General features: G+C 40.3%; 1 protein-coding gene across 1 annotated transcript in view; it reads left to right on the forward strand.

Moving 5' to 3' along the window:
* col7a1 (collagen, type VII, alpha 1) overlaps positions 1-15,126 on the forward strand; it is a 68,875-nt gene that overhangs the window by 44,192 nt on the left and 9,557 nt on the right. The window contains 14 exon segments of the mRNA XM_056751015.1: positions 237-281; positions 1,173-1,208; positions 3,350-3,385; positions 3,469-3,513; positions 3,870-3,902; positions 4,028-4,090; positions 4,381-4,416; positions 10,051-10,131; positions 10,280-10,348; positions 10,482-10,517; positions 12,562-12,621; positions 12,778-12,822; positions 12,914-12,949; positions 13,063-13,158. Coding sequence (XP_056606993.1) covers positions 237-281; positions 1,173-1,208; positions 3,350-3,385; positions 3,469-3,513; positions 3,870-3,902; positions 4,028-4,090; positions 4,381-4,416; positions 10,051-10,131; positions 10,280-10,348; positions 10,482-10,517; positions 12,562-12,621; positions 12,778-12,822; positions 12,914-12,949; positions 13,063-13,158 — 717 coding nt within the window.

The following is a 15,126-nucleotide window of genomic DNA, read 5'->3' on the forward strand; positions in this document are numbered from 1 at the left end:
GATATTTTTTTAAGTGGATTCAGTGTTCAACCTATGACATCATAGTTAGTTGCATTCCGGGACCAGGCATGTAAATTCAGTAACAAGGGCGTTTTCAGTTCTGACACTTACAGGATGTTCGCTTGAATACGATTCCCACTTATATAACAAAAGCTTGGGTGAAAATTAAGGTCTTAATTCACCCCCCCCCACCCTTTTAAACAATAAAATGTTTAATCCCTTTTTCCTTGTTTTAGGGAAATCCGGGTGAGCCAGGAAAAACAGGGCAGGATGGAAAGCCGGTAAATAGCTATTTAACATGAGCTATGTTGCCAGTTTATATGATTTATGTTTAATGTAATGACTTTATTAGCTTTTATTGGCTTCATGGTGAATATTGATGCTGTTGTTCCAATGTTTTTTTTTATAAATATTGTGAGTTGTTATTTTTCGTGCTTGTTAAGGCAAGCATAATTATTTAAAAAAAAGTCTTTAACTCTAAGAGGCCATAGGCCCTGAGATGACTAAAGAATGGTGAGTCTGTGATCTCATTGGAAACCCTGTGTTGTAAATTTGCATAGGGCTATATGACCAGTTTGCTTTCATTGGTATAGTAAAGTTTTATGTTGGAATGAGGATGAAATGTATAGCCAAAGGTTATATATGCCGTTATTACTGAAAGTAGCTTTATTCTGAAGGTAAATACTGTGAAAACACCCATACATTAAACTTTCTGGTGCTTCCTGTCAGCCCCAGTCTTAAAAGCATATAAACTCAAGTGTTTATATCTACATAATTATTTACAATATTACAATAACGTATAGTCTATTTCTATGAAACTATAGTTAACATTTATTTTATTAATTCATGTGTACTGAACGTGATTAAATTAAAATGAAATATCTGGGATTTAATATTTTTTGGATAGTTTAGTTTTTGAGGAGGAGAGTTTTGGTGCTCACTCAAATGTTATCATTTATTCTCCTCTAATTATTTACACTATTTATATAAACTTTATAACTTTAAAATGTTGTCGTGATTTGACTTTTAAATGTTGACTTTTACGTTGAATTTATGTGATTAAATTAAAATATTTGTGATTTCATATTTTTTGGAGAGTAGTTTAGTTTGGAAGCCACAGAGTTTTGGCTCTCTCTCACTCACACATTATTATTTATTCTCCTCTGGAGCAGGGTTTCAGGGGACCCACCGGTCCACCAGGCCTACCTGTGAGTAACAGTAACCCTGAGCGGCAGCCTCTCTTGAGCTTGCCGTTGTAGGAAAGCCTGGGGATTCGCTGTGAGCACTAGGCCTTGCTGTGAGCACTTTCTTTGCCTGAGGCTCCATAGATAGACTACACAACAGTAACAAACGCAGCAAAGCTTCTATCAGCTAACCACCATCTCTCCTCTCTTCTTTCTCCTCTCTTTTTTGTAATTCCACTTTTTTCCACTCGTTCTGATTCTTCCATCCTGTGGACCATCATTTCTCTGCTCTCTCTCTGTCCTTTCCTCCTTCTCTCTGTAGGGCTTGCCTGGGTTCCCAGGAGTGCTAGGCAGACCGGTAGGTTTTCTGTGGCTGCAACTGTTTGCTGCTTTGCTTGTAATGGAAGAGGGAGGGGGGCATTTCTGTGTGTATAAAGCGTTGTGCGTGTGTTGTTTACAGTATCTTTGCATGCTTGTATGTTTGATGGTTTGATAGTAATGTGTGTGTCTCAGTGTTTCCCACACAATTTTGTGAGACTATGGGGCTAAACATATTCTCCTCTAGGGGGTTCCTGGAGCATGCTCCCTCTTAAGAAAATGTAGCATATTTTAAAGGTAAATGCTGCAATCTGCAATCTTTTTCCCATGGTACGCGCCCATCGGTCCGAGCAGCGCAACTTCATGTAAAATATGTTGACAAGTTTTGGACACGGTGACACAGGGCATGTAATCGTGTGGCGTGCCCATGTATAATTTTATTTTTATTACGGAAAATTTAAGCAAACTCATCTTGCATTCAAAAGATTAAAATTGACGCGGTTGGCAATCAAACTGTGTTCTGTGCCTGAGCAACGAACAAAAATACTATTTTTTTTTACTTAATAAAGAAATGAAATGAAATATAACTTTTTAACTATTAATTTATTCTAAACAATTTTAACTATTTTAAACAAAGTGCTTTTGGGGCTTAATAAGGAAGGATTTTAGATGTATGTCATGGTTGAGCATGATGCCTACAGCTCTGTTGTGTAGACGCGCTGCTCATTTTAAATGACAGAAATGATGCATATCAAATGTCCCTATATGCAGACTGCTATTTTAGCAGGAAATATTATGGAAGCTGAACATAATGATGCTATGAGGTACTGGTGGATAACTGCAGTGAATACTGAAACATTAGTTAGATTTTACTTCCCTCAAACGATGTTGTATTCAGTATGGCTTGGCAACATCTCAAATCCTGGTCGTTTTATCCACCAAAGCTGAAACAGTTGTGAGCAAGGGTGCGTTGGTTCATATGTACAGTATACATTGTGCTGAAGCAACAGCGCATTTCTATCTGTGACCAGTTGCACAAGTACGAAACAACGGTGCAGAATTCAACGTTGGAAAATTGATGTTGTTATAAGAAAGACAATTCGGCATGTTTTAAGACTGTGGCGGAACAAAATAGTCTATGGCGGGACGCCCTAGTCTCGTCAATTAATGGGAAACACTGTGTCTGTTTAAAATGTAAGTCACAAATGTCTCTGTGAGTGTATTGTAATGTGTTGTGAGCGTGTATGATAAAGGTTCATATGTTCATGTGTTGTTTTAAGGTCTTTTGTGCTGTCCTTGTCAAAGTATACAGTGTGTCTGACCGTTTAGAGCTGTGTGCTGTTTATGTGTGCATTTGTGTGTCTTTGTGCATGGTATAAATGTTGTCCGATTTTATTTAAAGTGATAGTTTACACAAAAATAAAAATAAACCCTCTTGTCATTTCAAACCTGTATGTATTTTTTCTGCAGAACACAAAAGAAGTAGAATGTTGTTAACTTTCCCCCATTCATTTGCATTAATTTTGTGTGCATACAATATAAGTAAATGGGGGGCAGTGCTGTTCGGTAACCAACTTTCTTTAAAATACTGTATCTTCTTTTGTGTCCTGGTGAAGAAAGAAAGCCAAAATTTAAGCCAAAAGTTTAACTACTTTGTACTTTCATATTGAAGCATATGATTCATTGCACATGTAGTTATAAGGAGGTACCTTTAAGAAGTACCTTGTATAAAATGCTTTTAATTCTAATGCAAGTACGCAGTATTTAAAGACACCGTATTCTGTCTAAAGTGAATCCAGCTTTGATTAATGTCAGTCTGTTCAGAGCAAACTTGTTTTTCTGCACAGGGGAATCCAGGTGAACCAGGAATAAGAGGACCGACTGTATGTACATTGGGTTTATTGTTTCTTTATTGTATAAATACATATATTTAAAACCCTGTTTCTAACATCTGGTGTTGTTTAAGGGTCCTATGGGTGGAAATGGACCCCCAGGGGCACCTGGTGTGAAGGTTAGTGCGAAAGTGTGATAGTAGTGTGATCCAGGAATTTTACATATTTCCATTTATGCATTTGACAAATGCCTTGATCCAGAGTGACTAGCAATGCATTAAAGCTACAAAATATTTTTTTTCATTAATATGTTGTGTCCCTAGATACGGGAATTCTGCTGTTACAGTTAACACAATATCTGTTGTTTTATCCTCATTTGCTTTTTATCTCTATCCGACAAACTCTTGTCATTGTTCCTCAGATCAGTGTGAACTGACATTTATTTTTCATCTTTGGACTAACATACAGTATATATAAAATGTTAAAGGTGTGTACATATATTTATGCATACATATTTGTCGTTTGTCACTTTTAGGGTGACTCAGGAGAGCCAGGCACTGGAGTCCAAGTAAGTTTTTCAACTGAGTAGCCAGCGTTTTCCTGAAGGCGGATTAATTTGCAGCAGTGTGTTTTGGAGTTATTTAACTAACCCTTGAGAGTCTAACAATGGTACTCTTTTTTTCACTTCTCAAGGGCCCTCCTGGACCTCAGGGCATCAGAGGGTTACCTGGATCTGCAGGCACTCCAGGAGCCATAGTAAGATTAAAGCACAATATTGGAATCGTCCCAACAGCAGAGGAATTTCACGGAAGTTTCTTGACAATCTCTGTAGATCGGCTTAAAGCTTCTTCATGCTCTGTTTATCACTACGTGGCTCCTTCATCTTTGGATCTTATTGTCTTTGATTTGAAATCATGTGAACTTTACATATAGCACATGCACATGCTTTAAATTGAAATTATTGCTGTGATAGTTAGTGTAATTCTTTGAGCTTGCCATTCTTATTTGTTGCAGAAGTCATAAAGTGTTTTTTCTTTTATTTGCAGGGACCACAAGGACCTCCTGGGCTTCCAGGACAAGTGGTGAGTAAACATACCAGACAAACACTGTGCTCACCATGCGTTCCACATGCCTGCTGTGCCCTGCAGTGAAAAAGCTTACAGCTAGAAATAAGAAGATTTTTTTTTTTAAGTTTTTGTGCCCTTGAGCAAGTCTCCTCACCCCAAGAAGTTGGATAAAAACTACAGTACATGGCCACTTGGATAATTCTCTGGATTGAGTGCCCTTTTGTTTCTGAATATTTTAGGGAAGACATGCAGTATTCAATTTTTCAAATGCGAAAATTAACACGTAATTTTTGTACTATAATGTACTTATATCTGCAATGAGCTGACATTGTGGGACTGCCATGGAAGATTGTATCACATTAGTAAATTTATATGGATTTTTCAAGGGCATATTCAAGAGCTTGGGTTGGAGTCACGAAAATGTTGTTAAGACAATATATATAAGAATTTTCTTAAGATCAATTATACGAAGTTCGTGAGAATGTTTGTAAGTGCAATTCTCAAACATTTCTTAAAACATTCTCAAATATTTTCTTAAGAACATCTTCATTTTTGTCATAAGAATAAAATAATAGGATTTAACTGGCTCGCTCGTGTGGTAACTGTATATGTTTATCTATACAATAAACTTAATGTGTGTAACATGCAAATCAGATTCTCATGTAGCCTATATATACTAGCATGTGATCAGTTAAACGGCATTAACGATCGCATGTTAGCTAATATGTTAGCAAGCTTTAAAAAATATACATATTATAATATAAAAAATATAAAAAATAAACTTTTTGTATGTTACTACGACATAAGACTTGTGACCCTCTCAGTTTCGAGTTACGTTGTCCCAGAATAATGTAAAAACCACTATAATAATGAAAGCTAAAGTAAGGGTGCTAGACCTTATTATTAGACTAATCACAATAAATATTCCATAATGGCAAGTAAATGTCAAAATTATGATTCTGGCTCAATACAATACACGTCGCATGTGAAAAAAATAAATACATGCATTAAAGATTTTACCTTTTCGAGATTTAAGATAACCCTGAGGCCGTCTTAATTTTACGATGATATTTACGAGAATTTGCTGAATTTGAGAATTTGGATTCTTCTCAATCAACTTGAGAAATAAATTGTCCTAATAAACTGTCTTAAGAAGTGTTTTATGTAATACATAATATTCCTTTTTAATTAGATTAAATTAGATTTAAATTAGAATTTAAGAGAAAACACTGCAGTTAAGAATACTTTTCTCCTTAAGAATGTTTTGTGAATCCGGCCTCTGGTTCTTAAACTATTAACCCTAATCGTAACAGGGCCACAAGTTACACAATCCTATTGTTATTCATTTTTGCAGACCTCTTTTTTCAACCCGCTTGAAATGTAATTACAAACATGTATTTCACAATTTCTCAATTTCTCTTTCAAAACAAATGACCCTGTTTAATTCTAAATGGTGTAGTGTACAAATGTCTAACAATGTATCATTGCACCTTATTATTTTCAGGAAGAATTCTTGTGCTGGGTGACTGAAACAATAATATATGTCAATGTGATGCATTGTATATCCAGATTGAATGACTACCTGCTTGGGTTGTTTTCAGGAAATTGTTTCATTTGTATTCTTCCACATTTTGCCGAGAATAACCCATGTAGTATATTTATGTAATGCATAGTGTAGGTCTCATACTTATATATTACAATTTACAGTAAATATAATTTCTAAAACAGTGGTTCTCATATTTTTAACACAAGGTCTGTCTTTTGTAGGATCCATCCCAAAGAAAATTAACGACAAAACTTTGAATTTTCATTAATTTAGAAACATAAAAAATTATATAGTGATAGAACATAAACTCTGTTGGTTAGTAGCCTTATAAACCTTATTCAGCCTGCCGCCATATTGATTAAAAAACAAGGCTGACAGGGATAAATGTCCAGAGTGCTGCATTACACGGCATTCCCATTCAGCCATGAAAACACAAATAAATACATAATTTCACAGATTTCCACAGCTGAGAGAGGGAAAACATGGATTATTTAAATTAGATTTTAGATGTAAACTTTCTACTTCAACTACTTCATTTCTATCAAGAGAAAAGTTACTGCTGGACTTTATGGCACAAATCAGCAGATTAATCACCCTCGACATGCGACTTTCTCCTGGCAAATTCAGCAGCGGGCCGGGGTACCTAAATGGGGCAAAATTCCTCTCTCACAGCGTGTATTGTCTCACGACATGTAGCGCCGCACTGTCCTTGGGTGCAACTGGCTCATCCTCCACTCTGATGTTCATGAAACCCTAACATGCTTGGGTCACTAGCATGCTGAGGCAGCGTTAGTTGATCCGACTTGTCCGCACTGCAAGAACATGTCGATAAAGGTGTTGCGGTCTGTGTTCGATCTTGACGCAGCCTACAACTTTGTCTGCTCCCCATCCCAATGGCAGCTGCAATGAGCTGCATTGGTTATATTGGGATGTAGTAGAGTAGGCGGGGCGAGACCGTGGTTCGAGTCCTGTGAGTAATTGTGAATTAGCGCAAGCTGTGCGCACACCGGGCTCGAATCACGTAGGAGATTGGGAGCATATAAAAGGATCGAGCGACCGGACCGTCGAAGAGAGAGGACCGGGCCCGAACTTATGTTAAGTTTATATTTATGTTCTTGTGATTTGTATTTATGTTTTGTTCGCCGGCGGTCGTCCGTGAGGGGCCGCCGGCTGTTATTATTTCTGTTATTAAATGTTTAAAATGTCTTCCGGTTCCCGACTCCTTCCTTCCCTTTTATGGAGATTTGTTACATTGGTGCCGAAACCCGGGAGGAAGGAGAGACATGCTGTCGGAGAGTCCTCGCCGCCGAGGGGCCTCGCGGTGCCAGAGAGTTCGGGCAGCGCGGACGAAGGGCGTCCGCCAGTGGCTGCCTGACGCGGTGGCTCTGGGTAAACGGAAGTGCATAGTGCGGCCACCGTCAAAGCTTCGGTGGATCGGCGACCTTTGCTGTCGCGCCCCTGGGTCGAGGTGGGGTGGCTTTCGTCCAAGCGGGACCGGGGGAGTTGCCGCCGTCCGCCAGAGGCCGTAGCCTGCGTCCGTCCCCCGAGGGGGAGGTGCAGGGGGCGGAAGTGCTGAGTGCGGCCACCGCCTGCCAGAGGCCGGAGCCTGCATCCGTCCGCCCAAGGGGGAGGAGCAGGGGACGGGGAACCCGCCCCGACTCCCAGATAATGGAGGAGCCACCGCCGGCCGCCAGTGGGCGGACGGTCGAGCCGTCCACCGAAGCCCCAGGGCCACCGCAAGGCACCGCGAAGGAGAGTACCCCGGCTGGTTGAGGAACGAGCGGCAGCATGTCAGGGAATATTTTTTTTTTTTTACATTTACAAACATTTAATAAAGTAATATAACAGCCGGCGGCCCCTCACGGACGACCGCCGGCGAACAAAACATAAATATAAATACAAACATAACACAAGTTCGGGCCCGGTCCTCTCTCTTCGACGGTCCGGTCGCTCGTTCCTTTTATATGCTCCCATCTCCTACGTGATTCGAGGCCAGTGTGCGCACAGCTGGCGCTAATTCACAATTACTCACCGGACTCGAACCACGGTCTCGACCCGCCTACTCTACTACAGGGGACTCCCATTAATGTCCAGCAGTCGGCTTTGACCCTGCGGGCTGTTCATGCCCCGCTACACTCACCTGACGCATCTCCAATGCGCAGCGGTAGACCTTCCCATAGTGGAAGAACGTGGCTGATGTTACCGCCGTGGCAGCGGATGGTGATTTGCTGGCATCAGAGCTAGAAGACTCTCTGGAGTTTCCTTCTTTGTCCGGTCGAGCCAAATGAAAATCATTCTAAGCAGATAGCAGATAAAAAAATTTAGTGGGAGACAGAATAACATACGGGAGAAAGGGACGAATAGCATAGTCCCGTGCAGACCTCTACTTGAAGGGGTCTTCCAAGGCTCCCTTCCAAGGCATGTAAGTTCTATTCAGCACTAATGTGTTTCTCTCAGCATGGCGCATTCTCACCTCGATTGTGTTTCATGCCAATCTTGCAGCCTTCAGCACTCTCCAATCGACTGTGCATCATGCAGCGGCAACTACAGGCAAGTAAGTCACCAGAACCGCCTCTCTCCCCTGGGCCTGTTCCCGTCGAGACGGCCGTCCTACCCGACAAAGAACCTCCCTGCTTGGGGATGGTGATGCAGATCGCTCCCCTAGTCCCTTCTGTTAGAGCTACCCACCCCACCAGGTTATCTAGTGAGGATGATCTGTCTCCGCTACACGATCCAGTCCGCAATACGCCCGCTCAAGTTTCGGGGCGTCCTGTTCACCTTTACAGTCAGGTTCCCTGGAGAGCGTGGCACATTAACACAATGTATATTTCAGCTGCGGGACATACCAAAGTACACCTTCCCCCAGCGAGAGTGGTGTGAAATCAGAGACCAGATCTGTGGACAGCACGACCTGGTCATCAGGTTCCTGAGGGGCGCGAGAAGGCTGAATCCATTCTCTGTGTACTCTCTTGGGACCTCACAGTGGTCCTCGAGTGCCTACAAGGGCCCTGATTGAGCCCCTGGGTTGAAGCCTGTTCACGGTGAAGACTGCTCTCCTGGGGGCGCTGTATGGAATCTGCATGCACTCTCTGTGTCTGACAAGTGCCTTGAGTTCGGGCAGGGTGATTCTCACGTAGTCCTGTAACCCAGGCCTGGCTATGTGCCCAAAGTTCCCACCACTTCTTTGTGGGACCAGGTGGTGAACCTGCAGGCGCTCACCCCTGGGAAGTATGACCTAACCTAACTAAAGCTATGCATCTACTTGGACCGCACGCAGAGCTTCAGAAGATCCAACCAGCTCTTTGTCTGCTTTGGAGGTCAGCAGAAGGGGAGGGCTGTCTCCAAACAGAGACTGGCCACCATGTTTATGGCTTACCAATCGCAAGAAACCGACAGAAAGGGAACATCTCGGATACGATTGTGTCCCAGATAGAGGGAACGAGACGGTGTGTCCCTCTTGCCACAATGCTTTGTTGTCCGCTGCAGCGTCCAGGTTCCTCAGCACAAAGCTGATTGATTGGGCTTGTAATCTTCCTTTATACCCATATGTATGGGGTGGAGATTGAAATGCACATACCATTCACCAAGTTCATTGGCCTTTTAAAAGTATGATTAGAAAAAATAGGTTCTCAAGTTTGAACCCCATTCTGTCGACACAACGTCTCGTTCCTTCTATCAGGGAACAGAGGTTACATTCGTAACTGAGATGTTTTCCTCAGTTCGAAATTTGTTAAATGACGTTTTGATGGTCAAATAGATGGCATCCTGGTACAAATCTGCAATGCAATACACTGCTCTGTACTTCTATCCCTCTCAGCCTGGTTTTGAAAGCGATATGGTGACAGGCTGAATAAGGTCTATTTGTATGATGTTTGTTTACTCAGACTTTATAATTGATTCAGTATTTCTTAATGTCATAAAAGTGTCCCCCCTTGGTGTCATCTGGCGACCCCCATACTGAGAACCAAATGTTCTCTTTTAAGTATTTCTAATGTTTCACATAAACATAGCGTTTTCTCATTGTTCTAGTTTTTTTTCATTAACATTATCATGATGTATTTGACTTGCATTTGAGTAACAAGGTTATCTTTAAAAATTATCAGGGAGAGGGGGGCAAACCTGGGGTCCCAGGGAGAGATGGTGCTCCTGGGAAAGATGGTCTGCCAGGGTTACCTGGGAAACAGGTGAGCTTTCAGACGCCCTTGACATTTATGAAGAAATACGGGTGTTCATTTCATAGACTTCTGCTTTGTTTGTTTGTTCCTGTTTGTTGCTTACCTCACCACTCTGTCCTTTTTTATATATTGTATAATCTCTGTCTCCTTTTTGCAGGGAATTACTGGATCCATTGGCCCTTTGGGACTTAAGGGAGAGCAAGGTGACAGCGGCCCACCAGGACCGGTGTGTATGTCTGCGTATGTGTGCATCTCCATGTGTGGATATGCACGTAAAGTGGGGTTTGATTGGCACAATGCTTTTAATTCTCATCTTGTTCTGTTGTTTCTTCTTCTTTTATGTCCACTTTGTGCTGCAGTCTGTCGTCGGACCCCCTGGAAAGAAGGGTGAGACGGTGAGTTGTTGCCATGGTTACCTTATAGGAAACAAAGCTAAGATCAACCTGTCTCACCTGCATGACAGATAATTGTATTTGAAGCAAACATAATGATATTTCCGTACATACTAAGTGAGCTCTTCTATAGATCTACTGTGTTGTCAATGTGGCAACTTGAAAGCAACACAATGTGTTACAGTAAACCTATGATAAATCTGTTAAACCCAAGCAGAGATGCGTTCTTTAATTTTACTCTAATACTTTGACTACTGTGGTGATCTTCAGGTATGTTTATGCATACTAAGTTTGAATTGATTTGTTTTCTTTCTTTATGGTATGTGTTTTTTTAACCTGTTTGTTATTAGTCTGTTCCTTTAAAACAAATGACACGTGTTATTTGCTTCATTTATTAGAGAGTACACACTATATTTCAGTTAGACCACTCCTGTGCAGGAGCAAAATGTAATTTGATTTTAAAAACCTTTTTTAAACGGATTTGTTAAAGCAGACTCTGTAGCTGGAGAGCATCTGTGGCAGAAAATAATTTTGACTCACACTTTGCAAACACAAGCAAAAATTCAGGTGATTTTTGTTTATAATGAAAAAAATAGATTAATAGAATAAATATTTAGAAATAAATAATTAATATTCATGTATTTCATAGTACTGTGAATATTATATAATTCGTCGCCTTAGAATTATAAGGTACCATCTGACATTTTGGACAAAATTGAGTTATCACATATTCTTATTCTGACAACATTATGCCATGTTTTTTATACATGTGCATTTTGGTACTTTTTAAAGAAAACAAAAAGGTTGAAAGAAACCTCAAGGTTGACTGTTTTATTGATACTCTTGTCAACGAGAGCAGCTCAAAGACAATTTTTTTGTTGTTGAGGAGATTAATTTTTCAATATTTAGAGACACATCACTAGCCAGCAGCGCTAGCTTCCTAATACCTGTCTTTACAAAGACTCTCGTAATGCAGTTAACGCCAAAAAGTCAATAATGTCAAGAGTTCGAATACAACAATTAACATCATTATGATTTTTCATCATACTCATCTCTTTAAAAGTCATTTGATCTGTCCTACCTTCTGTGGATAAAACAACTATTAGACCGTCCTTTTTTGCTTAACTTTTTATTTATTTCTGAAAATGTTAATATTGTAGATTTGTAATACATAAGAGGTCTGTCTTTTTCATATATAAAAGAGATTTGTTCCTCATATGTTTATGCTCAATATCTCAAAACGTCTCATACCTTATTAAAATTTCAGATAGAACCTAGTTCCAAAGCGACAAATTGTTTAATTTGAGCTCTTATAGAGCAGCGCTGATTTTAAAACATGTCCCATATTTGTATATATCCCATATATGTGCATTATGGTAAACTAATTTTCTTTGTTATTTTCTAAACTAATTATTCTACATTTTAGTTTGTGCTAATTTGTCAACATGCCATAGTGCTTAACATGTTTTCATGTCTGTTTCTCATCAACAGAATTAGCTTTAGGTGGTAAACAAATGACCAATTGAAGTGCACCGTTATTCTGCAGTGACACAAATCCTCTGTAATTGTACCTTATTTTACCGATTTTGTGCTAGCTTGAGATGTAACCACTTATGTGCTCTCTAAATCCTCCATATATATTTCGCCATCAATGATCAGTAAATCTGTGACAGGACAGGGAAGTAAACTACTGTGGCCTGTTAGCACAATAAATGCCACAGGGAAAATCCATCATCTGCCTTCAGTCCTCAGCAGAACACTTCCAGCAGTAACTAATCTGCCATCCGCTCTTTCACTTATGATAGGATCTTAATAATATATGGAAAAAATTATACAGCATGTTCCCAGATATGATGTTCTTGACACATAAACTGATGCATCCATCCATTCAGTATAGTACAGTACAGTACAATAGCAGTTCCCTTGAGGCTAATAGATGCACATAACTATGATTTATATTATAGTTAATAGGGGGAAGGTGTAATGCTGTACTATTTTGGCATAAATATACTGCATTGTTAGCTAATATTTTGACTGATTGTTTAAGGGGACTCCTGGTCTGACATTGCCGGGAACTATTGGAGAAAGAGGCCTTACGGGATTAACGGTAAATTTTATAAATTGTAGTCATCCATTTTGATCTCTATGCATCCATCTACTCATTTTGATGTTTGATAATGCATTTGCTTCAGATGTGTCTATAACCCTTGTGTAAATTTGTGTGTGTGGTCATTACTTAAATCACACCTATTTTGTGTTTCAGGGCGCGAAAGGAGACAAGGGTCCGGCAGGTATCAAAGGAGACAGAGTAAGTATTAAAGATATTATAAAGGACTCACAAACATACAGCTGTACAAACCCTGTAGAAATGGAATCATAATGTGTTTATTTGCTTGCAGGGAGCAACAGGTGATCCTGGAGATCCTGGGGAGAATGTAAGTACCTGCATTCATTTAAGACACAGAACGACTGGCACCATTAGACCATCTATTTCATCTCTACTTTAATGCATCTATTTTTGAAAGACACTGTTGCACTATTTTTCCAGGGAGCGAGAGGACCATCAGGGCCTAAAGGAGTCAAAGGAGAGGCTGGTGTGGGGATGGATGGACCTCCAGGACAGCCTGGACCTGTTGGATTAAAGGTGATTGACATGTATTTTTAAGTAACTATAGAGTTGCCTTTTAAGTCTACAAAAGTTTCTAGTATGTCGAAGAAAAATCAAATAGATGATTGATGATTCAACTTTATTGTCATTACACATATACAAGTACAGTGTAACGAAATGTAGTTTAGGTCTAACCAGAAGTGCAATTAGCAAGTGCAGGATATACAGTGTGAATAAATACAGAATACAATATTAGGAAAATACTATAAAATGGCCATGTACTATGAAAATGTGACAGTCGGTATGTACTATGAACAATATAGACAGAAGGCTATATACTGTGAACATTAATGTACGGGTGGTTATGAACAGATAACAATATAGACTATACAATAGTGCAAGTGATTTGAGTGTGCATTAGTTACAGACATTAGCTATTAAAGTTAGTGCAGTAGAGAAGTTGGTGCAGTTATTGAAGTTACAGTGCAGTAGATGAGGTAATGCAGTTATGAAAGTTACAGTGCAGTAGATGAGGTAATGCAGTTATGAAAGTTACAGTGCAGTAGATGAGGTAATGCAGTTATGAAAGTTACAGTGCAGTAGATGAGGTAATGCAGTTATGAAAGTCACAGTGCAATAGATAAGGTAATCTAGTTATGAGAGTAGTCCATTAGTGCAAATGAGCATTCAGTGTAGTATTCCTGGTGTGCAAGTGAGCAGTATAGAGTGCAAATGATGCTGTGTGTATAAACAGTCCGAAAGAGCAGATACATGAAGTAATGGTGTGTACAGTTCAGTCATGAATGGCAGCCCTGTAGTGCAATGTAAACAATGTAATAGCAGCATTAAAGTTAAAGTTATGAGGGGTAGTGGAATCAGCGGGGGCAGAGTTCAATAATGAAACAGCTCTGGGAAAAAAGCTGTTTCCTAGTTTGCTGGTTCTTGTCCGGAGGCACCTGAAGCGCCTACCGGAAGGCAGGAGAGTAAACAGTCTATGAGCGGGGTGAGAGGAGTCCTTGAGAATGCTGCGAGCTCGATGCAGACAGCGTTTCTTTTGGATGTCCTCAATGGAAGAGAGTGTAGTCCCTGTGGTGCGCTGGGCTGTTTTCACCACCCGCTGCAGTGCCTTGCGCTCAGTTGGTCAGGATGCTCTCTATCGTGCAGCGATAGAAGTTCACCAGGATAGTTGAAGATAGTTGGTTCTTCTTCAGTGTCCTCAGAAAGAAGAGACGCTGGTGAGCCTTCTTGACCAGGCATGAGGTGTTGGTGGTCCAGGACAGGTCCTCCGAAATATGGGTCCCCAGGAACTTAAAACTGGAAACACGTTCAACAGCCATCCCGTTAATGTGGATGGGGTCGTGTGTGCCTCCTTTCGCCTTCCTGAAGTCCACTATGATCTCCTTTGTCTTGGGGGTGTTAAGGAGCAGGTTGTTGTTAGAGCACCATGTGGCCAGGTGCCGTACTTCCTCCCTGTAAGCAGTCTCATCGTTGTTGCTGATGAGACCAATCACTGTTGTATCGTCTGCGAACTTGATGAAGGAGTTAGATCCATTCACAGGTCTGCAGTGTGAATGGATCTAACAACCCACAGTTCCCTGAAACAACACAGTTCCCAGAACAACCCACAGCTCCCTGAAAACCAAATTCTGTAAATTCAAGCTCTTCCTATTAATAATATAAATGCATTTATAAACTCCTTGTTAATCATAAACATTTAGTCAATAACTATTACTCAAAAGTCACTGACTGCAGCTGTAATGTGTTAGAGGAGATCTGGCCCTCCTGGCTCAGCTTGGTTTCTCCCGAAATGCTTTTCTCTACTTATTCATCATGGGAGTTTTGGTTTCTAGCCACCCTTGCAGTGTTTGCTTGCTCACCAGGAGACTGCTGATATAATATTACTTCTGCAAATTCCATTAACATTGCTATTATAAATATTGTCCTCTCTGTTTGTTAGTTTTCCTCTTTTGTGTTTTCTTTGTAAAGCTGCATTACAACACTGCA

The sequence above is a fragment of the Triplophysa dalaica genome, chromosome 6, assembly GCF_015846415.1.
Source record: "Triplophysa dalaica isolate WHDGS20190420 chromosome 6, ASM1584641v1, whole genome shotgun sequence".
In the NCBI taxonomy this organism is placed as follows: Eukaryota; Metazoa; Chordata; class Actinopteri; order Cypriniformes; family Nemacheilidae; genus Triplophysa; species Triplophysa dalaica.